The following is a 22446-nucleotide window of genomic DNA, read 5'->3' as shown; positions in this document are numbered from 1 at the left end:
TTAAGTGACATGGATCTTGAAATAAGAAGCGGTGGCCATTTTACCCTTTTACGGTTAGTTGGACGTAGCTGCACGGGCAGTGGTGGTCTAACCGCACAGTTTAAAAAACTTAGGAGTTTCTGGGGACAACGGTCGCAACACTTAGAAATATATCGCGCGCGGTGGTTCAGCGCGGGCTCTGATCATTTTAGTAATGGTCGGCTTATATCTACTTAGTAATTTCTACAATTTTCGTAACCAGTGGCTAGTAAAGATGTGAGAGGAGTGAAACTTAAGAAGTAAAGACTCATTCAGCAGGGAGTGTGCTAGTTAGCAGTTGTTGTACCACCAAAAGAGTTGCTAGTTCCCTAAGACTTTATCACTTCATATTACATCATTCCTTTGTCTGTCTTCTCATCTAGATAAACTCTTGGATCATGTTCTCTCTTTTGATCATGCCCATGGTTGACATACTGATGAATACCACCTGTTAACCTGTGATATAATGGGTTACTAAATTGCTTTTGGTGACACTTGCTTCTCTCCTGGGTCTTCTCATTTGCTTGTCTGTTTTCCTGTGAGTGAACTTGTTCTAGCTGTTCCAGTACTTCAGCTAATGCATCCCTGGCCTTAATAACGCGCTCATATGGATTTTCCTGCATCCTTAAACTCAATCGTCCCTTTATTGCAGATATTACTGTGTCGTTGTGATTACGTATGCTTACTCGGCGTAATAAGTCATGAAAATCTCTTCGGGTTTGCTGCCGGATCCTAAAATCAACTTAACTCGATATTTCAGCGATCCAGCTGGTCGCCATCTTCAGGAAAATGCTGCTTCTGCCGATGAGTCCCGCTGAGAACTGACGCCAGGTTGCAAATCGACATCCTATATAGGCCACCGTTCAGTACACGGCGCATGCGCCGCCCATCATGGTTTCTGCCTTCCAAAACAGGGAGGTGGCGCAGCCCTTAGTGAAACACTGCAGGCAACGATATATCGCAATCAAGGGCGCACCAAAGAACGTTCAGTTTTGATGCGAGATAATACAGGATTCCACGTTTTGCTAAGAGGAAACCCATTGTCTCTGTTGATTAAATTATCAGCCAACCTAATTTCAATCGCCTCTTTATAGACACTGTTCCAAAAACCGGAAATGTTGGCAACCACAACAGTTTCCTCAAATTTCATTTTGTGTCCCTCATTTAGGCAGTGTTTTGCTACCGCCGATTTTTCCGTGTCAATGTGGGAAAGCTTACCATGGCTGTTCTATACGCACAGTGCATGACAGGTGTGTGGAACATCGCCGTCATACGAGGCTACAACAGCCGGAAAAATCGGCGGTAGCAGAACACTGCCTAAATGAGGGACACAAAATGAAATTTGAGGAAACTGTTGTGGTTGCCAACATTTCTGGTTTTTGGAACAGTGTCTATAAAGAGGCGATTGAAATTAGGTTGGCTGATAATTTAATCAACAGAGACAACGGGTTTCCTCTTAGCAAAACGTGGAATCCTGTATTATCTCGCATCAAAACTGAACGTTCTTCGGTGCGCCCTTGATTGCGATATATCTTTGCCTGCAATGTTTCACTGAGGGCGGAGCCACCTCCCTGTTTTGGAAGGCAGAAACCGTGATGGGCGGCGCATGCGCCGTGTACTGAACGGTGGCATATATAGTATGTCGATTTGCAAACCTGGCGTCAGTTCTCAGCGGGACTATCAGCAGAAGTAGCATTTTCCTGAAGATGGCGACCAGTTGGATCGCCGAAATATCGAGTTAAGTTGATTTTAGGATCCGGCAGCAAACCCGAAGAGACTTTCATTACTATGTCGTTGTTTAATGATTGCTGTAAGGTCTCATTCAGTTCTCATAAATGCTCAGCAAATTCTCTCAAGGTAGCCTTTCAAGTGTTAATTAAGTGATTTGCACTGTAGTAAGTCTTCAAGTACTGCACGTTGGTAGCTCTCAGAGCAGTATTCCTTCAGAAATTCTCCTTCGAATTGGCTGTAATTACTAACTACTTCTGTCGTCTTAACTCCCCAGATGTAAGCTTTGCCTTTTGTTTTGTCTATTGCGAACTTCACATAAAAGATCATTTTCCACTTTCTTCAGTTTGTCACAATCAGCTGTTGCGTCATGCTAATTCTTTATAGTTTCTCTGTTCTTTCACAACTTACCAAACAAATGTATAAGACTATATAGAATTCTTTACTGATACTGAGCAGCTTCAATCACTGTTTTGATAGATGTTTTCTCTCAGTTACGATACTTATCATTACTCTTTTTTATGCTGTTTCTATGATTTCATGACACTGAATAATTCACACACACCATTGTTTCTTAGATATTTCAACTACTACGCTGACATTAGTTTCATACATGTGTGGTGTATTACGGTGCAACCGATTTTATCACACAGTTCCTGATTGAAATATTTGGACAACCATTGATTAAATGTACCTAGTAATTTCTACAATTTTCGTAGCCTGTGGATAGTAAACATGTGAGAGGAGTAAGACTTAAAACAAAAAGTAAAGTGTCACTCAGCGGGGAATGTAGCAGTCAACAGTTGGTATAGCAAAAAAAAAGAGGTGCTGGTTTCCTAATACTTACCACTTTATATTACATCATTCCTTTGTCTGTCTTCTCATCTAGATAATCCTTTGGACCATGTTCTCTCGTCTGATCATGGTAATCTTGATGGCCCTTTCCGTGGTTCGTATATTGATGACTACTAACTCGTCACCTACGATATGACGGGTTACAACATTGATTTTGGTGATAATTGTTTCTTTCCTGGGTTTGCTCGTTTGCTTGACTGTTTTCCTGTGAGCGACTTGATTCTAACTGTTCCAGCACTTGAATTAATGTATCTCTGTCCTTAATAATGTGCTTACATTGTCCTGCATCCTTAAACTAAATCGTCTCTTTATTGCAGATATCACTGTGTCGTCATTTAATGGTTGCTGTAAGGTTTCATTCAGTTCTCATAAATGCTCATCAGATTCTCCCGCGGTCCACATTCAAGTGTTAAGCGATTTGCGATGTAGTAAGTCTTCAAGTGGTACACATTGATAACTCTCAGACCAGTATTCCTTCAGAAATTGCCCTTCGAATTGACTGTAATTACTAACTACATTTCTCTTCTTAACTCACCAGGTGTGAGCTTCTCCTTTCATTCTGTCTATTGGGAATTGTATTTTGTCTGCATCTTTAAAGTGTGCTGGGAAAATTCCTTTTAATCGCTTTGTAAATATCATAGCGTACAGTTCCTCTTCTGATTTTACTTCCGTTCTGTATTAGCCTGGGTGTACCGGTTACCAGTGTTCACTATTCTAACAAAATTATCTTTCATCAAGGTTGAATTACTAATTTTCCTATCAATGTGTTCAGTTTCATTATCAAGTTGTTGTATTTCCTGCTGCAAATTCTTAATCTCTTGCTTGATCACTAATCATCCTATTGCCTGAGTACTACCGTTTCTTTTCTGAAATCCGCAGTTCAGTTTGTTTAGTGCCCAGTTCTTTAATAGCGATCTTGCATTCTTGTTCTGTCTCTGTCACAATTTTAATCTGTTGGACATGATGTGTCAACTTCTTGAATTTTTTCTTGTGGTGCAGCTTTAGCTTCCTTAATATTCTCTCAGGTTTTCCTGAAGTGCCAACTCTAATTCTATTCATATCTTTATGAAGTTGAGCCAGACTCTCCTGCAATTTGGCATCTCTTACTTCAAGGATTCTCTTCATTCTTCCTTGATGTTCCTGCAGCTCTTTCTTCAACATTTCTTTAGTTACTTGAGGTAATTTCTCTATGTGCTCCATGTTTACTTGTGGTACCTTCTCTATGTTTTCTTTTGATATCACCTCTGTGCTCTCTTTGGTTCTACATTTCCTTTGGATGCAGGGACGATTAACTTCTCCACTATTCACTGAACTGTACCACATATATAGTTTTGTATCTGACTTACACCTCATTGTCTTCGTTGGTATGAATGGCCCAAAGGGTGGGCAACTGATAGTCCACAACTACTGATTGCTGAATCAGCTCTTTCTTCCAGAGTTTCCTCCATTTTTCCAGATATAACAACCTCAGTCACTTGTTTTGATTGAGGAGATATCCTTGTTATTTAAAATGTGTTGACAAGAACCCCTTGGTAACCCAAACAACTCTTCGTAATTAACAACTAATTAAGCCCTTACTGTCTGCTTCAGTTAATCCAAACTAGCAGAATAGCTCTCACCAATGAATAAAGTAATCCTTACAAGCCTACCAAAATCAGATGCTGACGTAAACATTCACAAATATACATCATAAATCAATAACCAGACAAACCTGTAATTCCAAATAAATAATGCATTTGAATTGTTGCTACTTACTATCGTCACTACTTAGTAGTGTGAAAATGCACCCGGAAGCACACTGTACTTCAGAGCAAACTATGAGAAAAATGGAAAACGTCATTTATAATGCCATGTGTTGGAATGCCTTGTAATATAAGTTGCTATTGCACCAGCAGATCATCTTCAAACTTCCTGGCAGATTAAAACTGTGCGCCCGACAGAGACTCGAACTCGGGACCTTTGCCTTTCGCGGGCAAGTGCTCTACCAACTGAGCTACCGAAGCACGACTCACGCCCGGTCCCACAGCTCCACTTCTGCCAGTATCTCGTCTTCTACCTTCCAAACTTACAGAAGCTCTCCTGCGAACCTTGCAGAACTAGCACTCCTGAAAGAATGGATATTGCGGAGACAATCTGTATGTGCCGAACAGGGAATCAGTGATCATAAGGCCGTTGCAGCATCCCTGAATATGAAAGTTAATAGGGATATTAAAAAAGGGAGGAAGGTTTATCTGTTTAGCAAGAGTAATAGAAGGCAGATTTCAGACTACCTAACAGATCAAAACGAAAATTTCTGTTCCGACACTGACAATGTTGAGTGTTTATGGAAAAAGTTCAAGGCAATCGTAAAATGCGTTTTAGACAGGTACGTGCCGAGTAAAACTGTGAGGGACAGGAAAAACCCACCGTGGTACAACAACAAAGTTAGGAAACTACTGCGAAAGCAAAGAGAGCTTCACTCCAAGTTTAAACGCAGCCGAAACCTCTCAGACAAACAGAAGCTAAACGATGTCACAGTTAGCGTAAGGAGGGCTATGCATGAAGCGTTCAGTGAATTCGAAAGTAAAATTCTATGTACCGATTTGACAGAAAATCCTAGGAAGTTCTGGTCTTACGTTAAATCAGTAAGTGGCTCGAAACAGCATATCCAGACACTCCGGGATGATGATGGCATTGAAACAGAGGATGACACGCGTAAAGCTGTTTCACAGAGGAAGACCGCATTGCAGTTCCTTCTCTAAATCCTCGCACAAACGAAAAAATGGCTGACATCGAAATAAGTGTCCAAGGAATAGAAAAGCAACTGGAATCACTCAACAGAGGAAAGTCCACTGGATCTGACGGGATACCAATTCGATTCTACACAGAGTACGCGAAAGAACTTGACTCCCTTCTAACAGCCGTGTACCGCAAGTCTCTAGAGGAACGGAGGGTTCCAAATGATTGGAAAACAGCACAGGTAGTCCCAGTCTTCAAGAAGGGTCGTCGAGCAGAAGCGCAAAACTATAGACCTATATCTCTGACATCGATCTGTTGTAGAATTTTAGAACATGTTTTTTGCTCGAGTATCATGTCGTTTTTGGAAACCCAGAATCTACTATGTAGGAATCAACATGGATTCCGGAAACAGCGATCGTGTGAGACCCATCTCGCTTTATTTGTTCTTGAGACCCAGAAAATATTAGATTCAGGCTCCCAGGTAGATGCTATTTTTCTTGACTTCCGGAAGGCGTTCGATACAGTTCCGCACTGTCGCCTGATAAACAAAGTAAGAACCTACGGAATATCAGGCCAGCTGTGTGGCTGGATTGAAGAGTTTTTAGCAAACAGAACACAGCATGATGTTATCAATGGAGAGACGTCTACAGACGTTAAAGTAACTTCTGGCGAGCCACAGGGGAGTGTTATGGGACCATTGCTTTTCACAATATATATAAATGACCTAGTAGATAGTGTCGGAAGTTCCATGCGGCTTTTCGCGGATGATGCTGTAGTATACAGAGAAGTTGCAGCATTAGAAAATTGTAGCGAAATGCAGGAAGATCTGCAGCGGATAGGCACTTGGTGCAGGGACTGGCAACTGTCCCTTAACATAGACAAATGTAATGTATTGCGAATACATAGAAAGAAGGATCCTTTATTGTATGATTATATGATAGCAGAACAAACACTGGTAGCAGTTACTTCTGTAAAATATCTGGGAGTATGCGTGCGGAACGATTTGAAGTGGAATGATCACATAAAATTAATTGTTGGTAAGGCGGGTACCAGGTTGAGATTCATTGGGAGAGTGCTTAGAAAATGTAGTCCATCAACAAAGGAGGTGGCTTACAAAACGCTCGTTCGACCTATACTTGAGTATTGCCCATCAGTGTGGGATCCGTACCAGATCGGTCTGACGGAGGAGATAGAGAAGATCCAAAGAAGAGCGGCGCGTTTCGTCACAGGGTTATTTGGTAACCGTGATAACGTTACGGAGATGTTTAATAAACTCAAGTGGCAGACTCTGCAAGAGAGGCGCTCTGCATCGCGGTGTAGCTTGCTCGCCAGGTTTCGAGAGGGTGCGTTTCTGGATGAGGTATCGAATATATTGCTTCCCCCTACTTATACCTCCCGAGGAGATCACCAATGCAAAATTAGTGAGATTAGAGCGCGCATGGAGGCTTTCAGACAGTCGTTCTTCCCGCGAACCATACGCGACTGGAACGGGAAAGGGAGGTAATGACAGTGGCACGTAAAGTGCCCTCCGCCACACACCGTTGGGTGGCTTGCGGAGTATAAATGTAGATGTAGATATAGAAGGCTTAGCCACAGCCTGGGGGATGTTTCCAGAATGAGATTTTCACTCTGCAGCGGAGTGTGCGCTGATATGAAACTTCCTGGCAGTTTAAAACTGTGCGCCCGACCGAGACTCGAACTCGAGACCTTTGCCTTTCGCGGGCAAGTGCTCTACCAACTGAGCTACCGAAGCACGACTCACACACGGTCCCACAGCTCCACTTCTGGCAGTATCTCGTCTCCTACCTTCCAAACTTTACAGAAGCTCTCCTTCGAGTCTCGGTCGGGCACACAGTTTTAATCTGCCAGGAAGTTTCATATCAGCGCACACTCCGCTGCAGAGTGAAAATCTCATTGTGGAAACATCCCCCAGGCTGTGGCTAAGCCATGTCTCCGCAATATTCATTCTCTCAGGAGTGCTAGTTCTGCAAGGTTCGCAGGAGAGCTTCTGTAAAGTTTGGAAGGTAGGAGACGAGATACTGGCAGAAGTGGAGTTGTGGGACGAGACGTGAGTCGTGCTTCGGTAGCTCAGTTGGTAGAGCACTTGACCGCGAAATGCAAAGGTCCCGAGTTCGAGTCTCGGTCGGGCGCACAGTTTTAATCTGCCAGGAAGTTTCATATCAGCGCACACTTCGCTTCAGAGTGAAAATCTCATTCTGGAGATCATCTTCACTCACTCACTGACACTTGTGGATGTGACAATGTTTTGACATTTGGTGGTGGGCATACCACTGTGTGTTTTGGCTGACCACATTGTAATGCAGTGCTCGCTCGCAGTTCCAATCCCAGTTGCTTGGTGCACCGGAGGTATTATAGCTTAGTGAGTTGCTACGCGGTGAAGATCGAGTCATTGTAGGTGCTTGTAGTTCGCTGGTCAGCCACTTGGCGAAGCTGTCGTAGCTTGAGGTTACCTATTTGGCTATTAGATGGCGTTGCTGGTGTGTAGTTTTAAGTTCCACCCCTATATGGATTTGTCAGCACTTTGTGTTGTGAGAATATATCCTTATAAGAATGACAGCTCACTGTAAAAAGCAATCGCGGCTATGAGAGCACATCTTCTTGTAAGGTAGAAATCGTTACAGCTGGGCTGGTATCCATGTTTTGACGCTAAAGGAGGTATGGCAGCTAGAACGAGGCTGAGTTCAAAGAGCTGTATGAGTGTTGTGGCGTATCAATAGATGACAGCACCTATGGTTCTCAGTGATTGGTATGAGAACTACCATATTTGGAGAGAAGAAAGGTCAGGTAAATTCATGCTCTGGTGTGTTTTCATGGAAACGTAGGCACCCTGATAACTGGCAAGAAACGTGGAGAAGGCAACCGCCATGACTGAATTGAGCAACCAGCATAAATACTGATTAGGACTTCATTTAATATAAATTGAACCTGTATTAACTGAACCTGCTGAGTAATTGAGAAGTCCTTGACATAGTTACAAAGACAAAAATAAGATGAGTGTGTGTGTAAAAACGCACCCTCGATCGGAAAAGTACTTGTTAATTTATTTAATGTCAAAGGTTTTGTGCCTAAAATAAACTCTGAAAGTTAATATCTTGACAATGCCTTGGACGATTTTCACAGACTAAGTGCCTGCAGGTAGGTGTCATTGAGTGCTATCAAAATATCATAAAAGATTTCTTATAAATGTCAAAGATTTTAAATTACATTTGGGAATGTGCATTCCATGCCTAAATAATGTACAAAATATTTGGAAACTACTGACCAAACCTGTCGCTTGCACACCTGAAACTGATCTGAAGGATCTCTAAATTCATGTAAGAATGAACCATTAATTATTCAATAGCTGGGAATCTAAGTTTAAGAACGAAAGGTTAGGCACAAACATCTCTGCATTTGTTATATTTGCTTTTAGCAATGTTTGAGCACAACACAAAATTGAAATTTGGCATCTGGAAATCACTGCTCTGACGCAATCTGTGAATGCAAAAACGTCTGCCATCCCGCATGTTTTTTGATGCTACTGGTGCGTGACCCATTTCCTCGCTACGAAAACCTTCGGTTAGCGCCACATGCCACTATTTCTCACCACACCCGATAGGGTATTGACGTCATACTCTGCATTTAAGAAACCTAATATTACTTCCTCAATAAATATCTTTTAAACAACTTTTGAATTAACTTTTTGACCTATGTATTCTAGCGGAATTTATATTTAAGACAATCAAAATGAAATAAACTTCTGTCCAAAGCACAATGATGATAGGAGGGTTCAATTTCTAGTAGCTGTAGACATATAAATACACTTCACTTGTACGCTGCACTACCTAACTTAGCTGTGGTCTTTGCGACTGGTACTATCATCACTGTAGCAGTACACAGAGTCAAGGGGAACTGGTTTTACACTCACCTTTTGGCAATCTGCCTGCAATAAAACTATAAATTCGAAGATTTGGTCGCCAGCTCTGAAGGAGAAAATGAATTTAATATTTCACAAACGAATCTCAGTTTACTTTGAACTGAATAACAACTGCATTCATTCTGAAGGACTTCCACTTACTCGAAAGATGGATCAATGCTTCTAAATTGCTATGTAGTACAGTGGCTCCTATCTCATTGTCGAAATTATACAACAAGTAAAATCCTTAGTGAAAATTACTAATCCCAATTCTCAAATGAAATTACGCAGTAGCAAAACTGTAAAACAGCAATGCGCCATCATATGGAAGTAAATCAAATTAGCTCTGAAGGAGGAATTACTTTATGAATATTGAGCTTGCAACAAACGAGCATTGGTCGTAACAATTTCCACATATATGAAGTCTGGAAAATCTTTCATCCCGCGACTTTCCCATTCAAGTGATGTATCACATCAAACGTTAGCATCGAAGACACAAAATTTCACCTCAGCATCTACTGGCAGACAGATGCCAGAGGCCGCTCCCTTTGCAAGCGTCCCTGTAAGTACTTTGTTTTGGCTTGTCGCCATGTGGTGCTGCGAGGTCATCCAGATAATGAGGAAATAATATATACATCACCTCCTCAATGTCTGCATGACCTTGCAGCAGTGCGCAGCGAGAAAGCCGAACAAAGGACTCGCAGACAGGCTTGCAATGGGTGCATACAATGTACATTTATTAAATGCACACCGACTGTAACTACACACACCAAAAAAAGTTTTGCATCATCTTTGTTCCAAGAGTTCCGGAACCTGTACAGAAAATTGGAATAGAGATCAACATGAAAACTACGCATTGCATGTTGTACCACCATACAGCGAGACCTTCAGAGGTGGTGATCCAGACTGCTGTACACACCGGTCCCTCTAATACCCAGCAGCATGTGCTCTTGCACTGATGCATGCCTATATTCGTCGTGGCATACTATCCACAAGTTTATCAAGCCACTGTTGGTCTGGATTGTCCCACGCCTCAACGGCGATTTGGCGTAGATCCCTCAGAGTGGTTGGTGGGTCACATCGTCCATAAACAGCTTTTTTCAATCTATACCAGGCATATTCGATAGGGTTCATGTCTGGAGGACATTCTGGCCACTCTAGTCGAGCGATGTCGTTATCCTGAAGGAAGTCATTCACAAGATGTGCACGATGGCGGCGCGAATTGTCATCCATGAAGACGAATGCCTCGCCAATATGCTGCCGATATGGTTGCACTATCGGTCGGGGGATACAATTCACGTACCGTACAGCCGTTATGGTGCCTTCCATGACCACCAGCAACGTACGTCGGCCCCACGTAATGCCAACCCAAAACAGCAGGGAACCTCCATCTTGCTGCGCTCGCTGGACAGTGTGTCTAAGGCTTTCAGCCTGACCAGGTTGCTTCCAAACACGTCTCCGACGATTGTCTGGTTGAAGGCATATGCGATACACTTATCGGTGAAAAGAACGTGATGCCAATCCTGAGCGGTCCATTCGGCATGTTGTTGGGCCCATCTGTACCGCGCTGAATGGTGTCGTGGTTGCAAAGATGGACCTCGCCATGGACGTCGGGAGTGAAGTTGCGCACTATGCAGCCTACAGCGCACAGTTTGAGTCGTAACACAACGTCCTGTGGCTGCCGAAAAGCGTTATTCAACATGGTGGCGTTGCTGTCAGGGTTCCTCCGAGCCATAATCCGTAGGTAGCGATCGTCCTGCAGTAGTAGCCCTTGGGTGGCCTGAGCGAGGCATGTCATGGGCAGTTTATGTCTCTCTGTATCTCCTCCATGCCAGAAGAATATCGCTTTGGTCCACTCCGAGACGCTTGGACACATCCCTTGTTGAGAGCCCTTCCTGGCACAAAGTAACAGTGCGGACGCGATCGAACCGAGCTGTGTACCTCCTTCCTGGTGAAATGACTCGAATTGATCGGCTGTCGGACCCCTTCCGTCTCATAGGTACTGCTCATGTATAGTTGTTTACAACTTTGGGCGGGTTTAGTGACATCTCTGAACAGTCAAAGGGACTGTGTCTGTGATACAATATCCACAGTTAACGCCTATCTTCAGGAATTCTGGGAACCGAGGTGATGCAAAACCTTTTTGATGTGTGTATCTCATTCACTGAAGGGCGAAAGAATCGGGTACACCTCCCTAACATCGTGTAGGACCCCTGCAGGTACGCAGGAGTGCCGCAACACGACGTGGCATGGACTATACAAATGTATGAAGTAGTGCAGGATGACACCTGACACCATGAATCCTGCGGGGCTGTCCATAGATCCGTAAGAACACGAGGGGGTTGAGATCTCTTCTGAATAGCAAGTTGCAAGGCATCCCAGATGTGCCCAATAATGTTCATGTGTGGGGCGTTTGGTGGCCAGAGGAACTGTTTAAACTCAGAAGAGTGTTCCTGGAGCCACTCTGTAGCAATTCTGGCCGTGTGGGGTGTCGCATTGTCCTGCTGGAACCGCCCAAGTACGACGGAATACACAATGATCATGAATGGATACCGAGCGAGGTGGCGCAGTGGTTAAACACTGGACTCGCATTCGGGAGGACGACGGTTCAATCCCGCGTCCGGCCATCCTGATTTAGGTTTTCCGTGCTTTCCCTAAATCACTCCAGGCAAATGCCGGGATGGTTCCTCTGAAAGGGCACGGCCGACTTCCTTCCCCATCCTTCCCTAATCCGATGAGACCGATGACCACGCTGTCTGGTCTCCTTCCCAAAAACAACCAACCAACCATGAATGGATGCAGGTGGTCAGACAGGATGCTTACGTACGTATCACCTGTTAGAGTCGTATCTAGACTTATCAGGGGTCCCATATCACTCCAACTACAAATGTCCGACACTATTACAGAGCTTCCACCAGCTTGGACTGTCTCCTGCTGACATGCAGAAACCATGGATTCATTTTATTGTCTCCATACTCGTACACGTCCATCCGCTCGATACAATTTGAAATGAGACTCGTGCGACCAGGCAACATGGTTCCAGTCATCAACAGTCCAACGTCGGTGTTGACGGGCTCGGGCGAGGCATAAACCTTTGTGGCGAGCAATCATCAAAGGTATGCGAGTGGGCGTTCGGCTCCGAAAGCCCTTATCGATGATATTTCGTCGAATGGTTCGCAGGCTGACACATGTTGATGGCCCAGCATTGGAATCTGCAGCAGTTTGCGGAAGGGTTGCGCTTCTGTCACGTTGAACGATTCTCCTCGAGCGTCGTCGGTCCAGTTCTTGCAGGATCTTTGTCCGGCCGCTGAGATGTCGGAGATTTGATGTTTTACCGGATTCCTGATGTTCACGGTACTCTCGTGAGATGGTCGTACGTTAAAATCCCACTTCATCGCTAACTCGGAGATGCTGTGTCCCATCGCTCGTGCGCCGACTATAATACCACTTTCAGACTCACTTAAATCTTGATAACCTGCCATTGTAGCAGCAGTAACCGATCTAACAACTGCGCCAGGCACTTGTCTTATATAGGCGTTGCCCACCGCAGCGGCATATTCTGCCTGTTTACGTATGTTTGTGTTTGAATACGCATGCCTATACCAGTTTCTTTGGCGCTTCAGTGTGTAATTCCTTCTATGCATTAGCCTGAGATAGATACAGTCAGTTTGTATTTAATAAATGTACATTGTAATAACCATAAAACTAATATAAAATGATTTATTCTTCCCTCTTCGTTTAGACTTTAGATGATATCATAGGGTGTTGAGTTGCTGACCAGTTGTCACATACGTTAAAACATGTTATATAAAATGTATGCGAAATGAACATTCATTTATTTTCCGGAATTATGCCGGAGGTTTGTACGTTGTTTCACATAAGATTTGGTTTGGGCACTCGAGCCATCATATTTTTACTCAGCAATAAACAATACTCTTCTAGAATATTGATGTGCGATATGGGATCCGCACCAGATGTGGTTGATGGAGGACATCAAAGAAGTACGAAGATGGGCAGCTCGTTTTGTACTGTCACTATGACTATCACGAAGGAGGATATGATACGCGATTTAGTATGGCAGTAATCAAAACCAAAGGCGTTGCGGGAATAACGTTTCAAGAGATTTCAATCACCAAATTTCTTCTTTGTGAGTGAAAATTTTCTGTTGGCACCCACTTACATAGGGAGAAATAATTATCGTAATAAAATAAGGGAAATCAGAGCTCAAGCGAAAGATTTATGAGCAAGTATTCACGTTTTCCACGCATTGTTCGGGAGTGGAATGTTAGAGAAATGCAGAACGGTAAGAAAAATTACGTGTTTCACTATGAAAAAGTTAAAGCAGCGTCTGCTGAATATCTTATTCTATGCAAAATCTCCAGATATCACCCTTCCATCACCACGCTCACTGGACAAAACCGTATATCGATATTAATGCTGAGAAGTACATGGATGCAAAGTACGATTAAAAAAAAAAAATTCTTCAAAATCATGAGTAATAGTGTTTGTGGCATAACCGTGCGAAATGTGCGAAAAATGAATTTTGTAGAGCTAGTAATACTTTGTGAAGATAGATATGAAGTTGCTGCTCTGATTGCAAGACCTAATTTCAAGCGAACTGTCGTATTTAATGCAAATTTGGTTCAAGCCGAATTAAGTAGATGTAACATTGAATTTGATAAATCTATAGTTTTAGGAATGGCTTCTTTAGATATTTTCAACAGGCTCCTTATAGATTTTCGTTATTACTTCGCGCTGAAGAAATGTGTCACAGAAAACGTGTTTCACAGACACGGACAACAACCAGAAATATACGTCATGATGTTACTGAAAGTGAAGTGCATAAGTAGTTTGACACTTCGGCTTACTCCGATAATAGCCTTTTTAAAATTTCGCATTTCAACAAAAAACCTAATAATAGCATTTTTAAAATCTTACATTTCATTAAAAACGTTGATTAATGAAAGACGACGTGCCAGGAGAGATAATCATAGAAACCATCTGAGTGAGAGGAAAACGCACGCTCTCGAAACTGAGGCACACTGTGTAATGCATGGAGCAAAATATGTGAAACACTCATGAGCAAAAGCACTTAGCATTGATGATTACCGGGACTGAGTGTTAAATGATAGTGAAAAATCGAATAGCCATTACGTAATTCAGTCTAAGCCGCACACAGTTTCAGCCATAAGAGAATACAAATTTAAACTTTTGGCTGAAAATGATAGGCTTTTTATACTAAACGATAAAGTGGGGTCATTGCTGTACGTACAACAGCTGATTTACCTGGCTGAGTGAAAACCCTATTTTAGTCCTCCCTTTATCAGAAAAATGTGAGGTGACGATGGGAATCGGACCCAGATCCTTCTGCACTAAAGGCAGTGACGCTAAACATTCAGTCGATTTTACTGCATATGTGTGAAAACGTTATATTAACTATGATTTGGGTGTGCGTGTGAAAATTTAAAAACGTTGTGAAACTTATTCTCTGAATACCACTCGTTCTGGCTAGAGTGTATGTAAAAAGACTACACTGAAATGTAAATAAATAAATAAATGTGAGATATATACAAAACATTGAATGTAAATACACAGTACAACTAAACTCTTGTGATTTATTATAAGAAAATCTAAAAAAAATATAACATTTGTATCTACAATTTGTTTGTTTGGGTTTTGCCCCCCATTCCTTCTGTAATACCTGTATGCAAGTCTGCTTGTGCTTCATGCAGCATTACAGAAATATAGAAAGATATGGTACATAACATCAGAACAAGCAGAGCTGACATGTGTTACATCTTAGCAGCCAGCTAGGCGTATTAATCATACACTGTCACTGAATATATGAGGAGCCATCTCTCTTGCACTAGCTCAATGTTTCTCCTCCCCCCCCCCACCCCCCTCTCTCGTTTCTCGGTCTCTGGCTGCTCTCTCTCTCTCTCTCTCTCTCACTCACTCATCCAGCCAATTCTTGCACTGAAGTCCGTAACGCATTACCCTGATTTATAGTTACGACAAAGCTTATGTACTTATCCTATTTTGAAACTGGTGCAAAAAATTCATATAAATACGTTTTCAAACGTATGTGTGTGTGTGTGTGTTGTCTGTGTGTGTGTGTGCGCGCTGGCGCCAATATACCTAATTCAGAGCCAACTATCTTTGAATATAGCGGCATTTTTACACAATTCAAATGTTGTTTACATAGCCTTGCAGCTGCAGTTTAATTGGCTGCTTTATTTTGGTACCCACTAAAATACTAGGGTTTCTAGAGAGGGGGGGGGGAGGGAAGGAAGACGTGGCTTTTCACTTGACAGACAAGGGGCGAGTATCCTGTGACGTCAAGTTTAGTGAAGCTAAACGGCTTATAGCCTCCACCTGATAGGTTCCGAGCAACAGCCAGTGTGTATATTTGTTCCAGAGTCGCCACTGTTTCCCTATTTTTATCGTGTCTCTCTGGATATTGCATAAATCATTTGTAGACTGGAGAGGGCAACAATTGAAGGGTTTGGTGCAAGAGGTGGGTAGCTTCAAAATTCACGAAAAACCGTTCATCGCTCCTATGTGTGCAGTAAAATTAGTTGCATCTTTGGAAACTGATGATAATACAGGTGATTGAAAGTTTATCGTTTTGCATTTTGGGCAGGAGAGCGGCACCTCCAGGATGTACCTCTCTCTTCCCCAGAGCGGTTGAGCTATCGCTCGGTAGAGAGAAGCACATGCCGGCTCCTGCGCATGTGGCTTTGGTTTCTCCAGTTGTTAGCTGGAGACATGGCGGACGATAGTGATGTGAGCGAACCTTGTGCAGATTCAGGCAGTGAATTTAACCCCAGTAATGATACAGGAAGTGAATCTTCAAGGGAAAATATAAATGTGAGTCGTCAAAGCGGTCGAAAGCGATATAGAAATCCAATGAGGTCGAAAAGGAATCTGAGGAAGTTGAAATGTGCTGGGGGTAAAGAATATACAGGTGTTGCGGGAAAAATTGTAACAAGTAAGAAGCCTGATAAAGACTGAAAATGCTAGGGAAACTGCTTGTCGATACTTACACATCACGAGAAAATAATATCTTAACATACTTCCGTGAAACAGAGTATCAAGAACAATGAGAGTCATACTTAAGTTACTTAATAACGTTATCTAGCGTCGTGAAACGCAGACCAACAACACAGGCAAGGGCTTCTCGAACTAGCCGTTTCGATTATAAGGTACATGTGAAATGCAACACTTTCAGAAATGTATGTCTGTTTATGTGTTGCTGTGTAGGATAGTGGAGTTTCATACTATATTGCTTCTTTTTAGGTTAGGTTGGGACCAAAGGAATTTAAGCTATGCAAGATAGATTCAGTCCAGTATATGAAAACAGCAAAAAGCGTATAGAGCGCATTGTAAGTTACATAGCAGCAAACATTACACGTCCACAGGACAAGAGAGGAAAACATGAAACCAGGCCCAATGTCATCCCAGAAATCATTAACATTAAAAGTTCTCCGAAATGTTCATCCCACTACTGCAGGAAGCAGAGTAATAAATGTTGTTTGTCTCCTGAGTTAAATTTGAGCAGGATATACCAGATGTATTTGGAGAAATATGAGCGAGACCAGCATATTTTGAACGTAGAGGGTAAGAGCTATAAACCTATTGTCTCGGATGATTTCTACTACAGGTACTTTCAAATCAATAGCAAATCAAGTGAGAAGTACTGCATTTGAAGAAGAAAAGAAGCAACTTATAACTGAGGAAGAGTTGCGTCTTAGAAAAGCTGATTGTTTCTACAGGAACTGCAGAAGCACGGGAGGAGCTTACTGTCGAAACACTGTGTATTGACGAACTGTAGAACATACCACTGCCCAAGGTATCATCTACTGATGCCCTGTACAGTCGGCAACTTCGAGTGTATAACTTCTGTGTTCATGGACCCAAGAATAAGACAGTGCAGTTTTGTAAGAATGACGAATCCACTGGAAAGAAAAGGGCAAATGAGGTAGTCAGCTTTCTGAATCATTACTTTGAGAATATACTGATGGGGATATTAGACATCTGTTCATATCCTCAGACAATTGTTGTGCCCAAAATAAGAATACGGCACTAATCCAGTTCCTATTTTCTTATGTTAATGTTGGCAGATTGGAAACCATTACCCACAGGTTTGCAATCTTTTTCTGCCCTAAAAGTAGAAAGTTTACAACGAAAGAGATAAAAATAACAAATACAGCATTTCCCGTTTCCTAAAGGTTGGTTTACGCACAGAAAAATATCTTCTGGCAGACTGAGACATAGTACCTTAGAATTTGACTTACACGGGGTATGAAAGAAGGACATGTTCTTTCGAAGCAAAAATGTTCTATTACGAAAGATTTCCGAGACAGAATGCATCTCATGCACACTGATGCTTGTCGTTAATATATGAAAAGCATTTGCGAATATGGACGGACAACCGTCAGCTGTGTAATGGAATGACGACAGTGAAAGGTTGTGCCGGGCCGGGACTCGAACCTGCATTTTCCCACTTGTCGCGTGCAGTCACCTTACCATTTGGCACCGAGCGAGGTGGTGCAGTGGGTAGCACACAGGACTCCCATTCGGGAGGACGACGGTTCAAACCCGCGTCCGACCATCCTGATTTAGGTCTTCCGTGATTTCCCTAAATCGCTTCAGGCAAATGCCGGGATGGTTTCATCGACAGGGCACAGCAAACTTCCTTCCTCATACTTTCCTAAGCCGATGGGACCGATGACCTCACTGTTTGGTCCCCTCCCTCAAATCAAGTAACCTTACCATTCGGCTATCTAAGCACAACTCACAACCAGACCCAAACTTCCTTATGCCGCCAACCATGTGTCTACAACCGGTGCTCGTACATCCATTATGTATATTCCCGTGCAGCGTGACATTCAAGTAAAACGTTTCCCCTGTTTGGGAATATACATAATGGATGTAGGAGTAATGGTTGTAGACACATGGTTGGCGGCATATGGAAGTTTGGATGTGACCGTGAGTCGTGTTCGGTTAGCCAAATGGTAAGGCGACTGCTAGCGATAAGCGGAAAATGGGGGTTCGCATCCAGGTCCGACACAAATTTTCCTTGTCGTCATTCCTTTATACTGTTGATGGTTGTCCATATTCGACATTACATTTCGTGTATTTCATGATAGCTGTAGTCGCCACAGCGGCTGTTCTTTTGGATATGCATGCATTTACAAAGGAACCTTGCATCATAATTCAGAATAACACAGGCACTGCAGTACCGTATTTTTCGTTAATGGTCATGTTCTTTTCGAGGGAGGAATGACACATCATGATTTCTTTCAATTATAGGCAAATACGCTTCATTACTCATAATAAATGAAACGCACTTACAGATCTTACACACTCTACCATACGTATGAGATAGCATCCAACCAACACATTTTCTGTTTTGTTACTATGCTTTGTGAAGAAGAAAAGTATAGAAAAAAGAGACAGATAAACGAGATGAACTTCTAGATCGAATCTTGAACGCTGCTACCGCCCCTACCACTCCCCCATAGAGGGACCTAAGGATGCTCTAAGAACAGGTAGGCAATATGTTATCCTGAGAGCAGAAAAGTGCATTGAGTTTAGTGGTGGCTTTTTGGGAAATCTATCATGTGCTGTATAAAATTGATTGTAGATTAATTGTGATTGTATAAGCTACCGAAAATCATATTAAAAATATACAACTGCCACTAACACCTAGTTAAGTAAGTCTAGACACGAGATTCTTTTTGCGCCAGAAGCAGTTACAAATTCAGTGACAGAACTCTTTTGCAGATCTGATAAAAATTTACAGAGTAACATCTGGCCAGTTCGCAATTCTAACGGCCGTAACAGCACAGAAATCACCATATCCAATGTCAGATTAAAAAAAAAAAAAAATAAATTACTGAGTTTGCCGTTTATGATCTGTTCTTCTGACGAAAAAATACCATGGTTCTATTTGAAAAACAAACTCGGTGTCTGTACTTCGGTGATTAATCCTAGGTGTCTACCCCGATGATCTTTATTTCGTGAACACCTAGTCACAAATGGTGCAAGTGAAAAGAGGTTAAACACATTTTTAACTAATCATACGTTATTTGAAGTGAGTAACGTAGGCTTTCGTCCTGAGTAAAATCTACGCTCCAAGTGGCCATTATCGACACTATTCACGCTATCCACACTTTCCTCCCGTCTAAACGCGTCACGAGGAGATTACTGAGACCACAATCCTTTGTATTGTAGCCTTCTACCGAGAAGGAGGCGTTGGTCACTGACGAAATACTAGAAAAAAGCGGTAAGAGATGGAGGAAAGGGAAGAGTGTTTTCCTCAGTAATTTCAGTGCGTTTCGCTATGGTTCTCTGAGCTTTTCGCTTGAGGCGATAAGGTCATTCTCCACTGGAAAACCAGGAACATAATGATGTCCTTCATGTAATAAGGTAGCTGTGGCAGTATCACGTAAACAACTCTCTCCCACAGTCCAGGAATCCGCCGCACCTGAAACAACGAAAACCAGGCAAGAGTTATTGAACATTCTAAACGAGAGCCTTGTAGCGTGGTTATTGAAGCACTTCTCGACGTTTCTAAAGGATCTTAAATGCCGACTACTATATGATAATATACTCAGAACATCGATCAGTGTTCAGAAATTTATACATCATGAAATTCACTTAGCAAGATAAACAAAGGAGTACCACCAAACTAGTGGATGTAGCTTGTTTATCAGTTTATTCATTACAAGGTCTGAATAAATGTGACGCAGTATTTTTTAGCAGGTGGTACAGTCTTCCCTGGCGCACCCCCGAAGTTATTTCTACATCTGTCAACAATTCTCTATCCAAGGTAACAACATACTGCGTCCTCTCTACCAACAAATCCACCATCTAGTCGCAAATTTCGTTTGATACTCAGTACGATGGTACATTTGATAATAACTGTAGGTGTGGTACTGAGTGAAATTTTGGATCTACCTCACTGCGTTAATCCATTTCTTTGAGGCTGTTAAGCGAGTAAAGTGCAAGTTCGATGTTTTCGGAACCGTTGATATGGAAGGGTCATTCTGTTCGAGCTCAGAATACGTTTTAATATTCTACAACAAAGAGATGTCAAAGATGGTGGACGGTAGTTCTTTGGATCACTTCTGGTACACATCTTGCAAATGGGCGTCACCTGGGTTTTCTTCCAACCACTGGGCATTGTTTTTTGTTCGAGGGATCTGCTGTAGATTACCGTTAAAAGAAGGGCTAACTCAGCCGTAAAATCGGTATTGAATCTGATGGGGACTCCATCGGTCTCTGGAGCTTTCTTTAGTTTTAGCGAGTTCAGCTGTTTTTCAACACAACTGACACTAGTATCTGTATCACTCATCTTTGCAGTGGTGAGAGAGTTAAATTGGTGAAATACTCATGGATTTTCATTCGTAAATGAACGTCTCAAAATGAGGTTCAGAGTTTTTCTTTTGCTCTGCTATCCTCAATTTCAGTTCACATGACCAGAATTTCTTTGGATTTATTGTGAGATCATTCGATAACAATCTGCTACGTTAGTCGCCTTCTTGACAGCCAAATATGCTTGGTTCATGATCTCCCTATCTATACCCTTTACTTTTTTCATTCCTACATTGCAACAGCATCTGATTCTATAGAACTGTACAGTGGTTCAAATTGGCCAAATGGCTCTGAGCACTAAGGGACTTAACATCTGAGGTCATCAGTCCCCTAGAACATAGAACTACTTAAACCTAACTAACCTAAGGACATCACATACACCCATGCCAGAGGCAGGATTCGAACCTGCGACCGTAGCAGTTGCGCGGTTCCGGACTGAAGCGCCTAGAACCGCTCGGCCACAGCGGCCGGCAACTGTAGGTTGTACCATAGAGGGTACTTCCCATCATAAACTGTTCTACTACGTACATATCTACCAAGTGCATGGTCAGCTAACCTATTAAGCCTCAACCACAGTTCTTTTACATGCTCCTCTCTAGAGCTGAATGTTTCGCGTGCCGTATTGAGATACGGCACTGCAGCCTCTTTATCTAGTTTGTTGAACACATAAATCCTTATAATTGTTTCAGTTGCCTTTTGTACTTTGGTAATCACTGTTGCTATCATGCCCCATGGCCATTGAAACACGTATGTAACATAGCAGCGATGGTGAGGCACGTTAAAATCTTTGACCAGAGAGCCTATTATCGTGGTTAGTATGCGCTTGACCGCGCGAGTGTTACGAGCAGTCTGTGAGTAGTAGTCGTGCAGTACAGTTGCGAGCGGTACGCTGGTGGTCGTCATGCAGAGCGGTCGGTCAGTGGTAGCAGCCCAGTGCGGTTGTGTGATGTAGTCTGTCGGCAACACTGGTCAAGATGCTGAATGAGGTATACTGTTAATTAAGATAACCATCGGATAATGTAAAGTTTATTTATTGTAATTAATTTCCAACAAGTGCCCCCAATAATAATTTTGATTTCAAAAGCAATTTTACAAAAGATTTTATTTAATTGAAGTAACAATTTCGTTCCACTTCCCTTAAAGAAATGTTTCAGTTTTCAGTTAAATCACAAAAAAAAGGAATATTATTATTTGCAATGCAGTTCCTCCAAGCCGTGCGCAAGAATAAGAGCAGAAATTTGACTAGCAGTTACAATGAGGTAAGAATTTAATTCTGATTTTTGCACGGGGCCAAAGACCGATATTTCGGTTTAGTTGAATTATCATTATTACTGAGATTGTTTTATCACTGAATTGACTTTCATTTTTTTTTGTGGGAGCTTACACCAGAGTCAGATTGCGAATTTCACATTTTGTTGCCTTTGTCAGTACATTTGATTGCAGGGAGGTTATTCTTGGGTCCCATTTATTATTATATTTTGTATTTAAATATTTCTGTGGGGACGATATTGCTTCTTTGGCTCCATTTCTATTAAATATTGCATTTGAAATTTTTGTGGGGAGGTTACACTTGGCGACACCCAGTCCGGGATCGTATTTCGTTGAGAGTCTTTTGAACAACAGTCAGATATCTGCTCTTATTTGCTTAGATATAATTAGGATTTGGCGCTACGCTTTTACTAAATTTGTGACTTTCTTTCCACAGATCAACGACAATTCGTTTGCTCTGTTGTATTTGTGTGTTGTTTTTGCATTGTGCTTATCTATTTTGTGAAAAATTTTGACTATAGTAAAAATGCCGCGAAAGACTGTGAATAGTGTATCGCGAG

General features: G+C 42.2%; 1 protein-coding gene across 2 annotated transcripts in view; it reads right to left on the bottom strand.

Annotated features, from left to right (window-relative positions):
* Positions 1 to 22446, bottom strand: part of LOC124780881 (short-chain dehydrogenase/reductase family 9C member 7-like) — a 172440-nt gene that overhangs the window by 9573 nt on the left and 140421 nt on the right. Inside the window, exon 8 of one of the 2 annotated variants that reach the window (XM_047253813.1) lies at positions 14820 to 19727. The exons of the other annotated variant lie outside the window; for it this stretch is intronic. Coding sequence (XP_047109769.1) covers positions 19569 to 19727 — 159 coding nt within the window. The 3' untranslated portion in view covers positions 14820 to 19568. Of the gene's footprint in view, positions 1 to 14819; positions 19728 to 22446 lie in introns of those variants that run through there. 2 annotated transcript variants of the gene reach the window in all.

The sequence above is a fragment of the Schistocerca piceifrons genome, chromosome 1, assembly GCF_021461385.2.
Source record: "Schistocerca piceifrons isolate TAMUIC-IGC-003096 chromosome 1, iqSchPice1.1, whole genome shotgun sequence".
NCBI classification, from domain to species: domain Eukaryota; kingdom Metazoa; phylum Arthropoda; class Insecta; order Orthoptera; family Acrididae; genus Schistocerca; species Schistocerca piceifrons.
The sequence above is the reverse complement of the archived record's forward strand: the minus strand, read 5'-3'. Positions and strand labels throughout refer to the sequence as shown.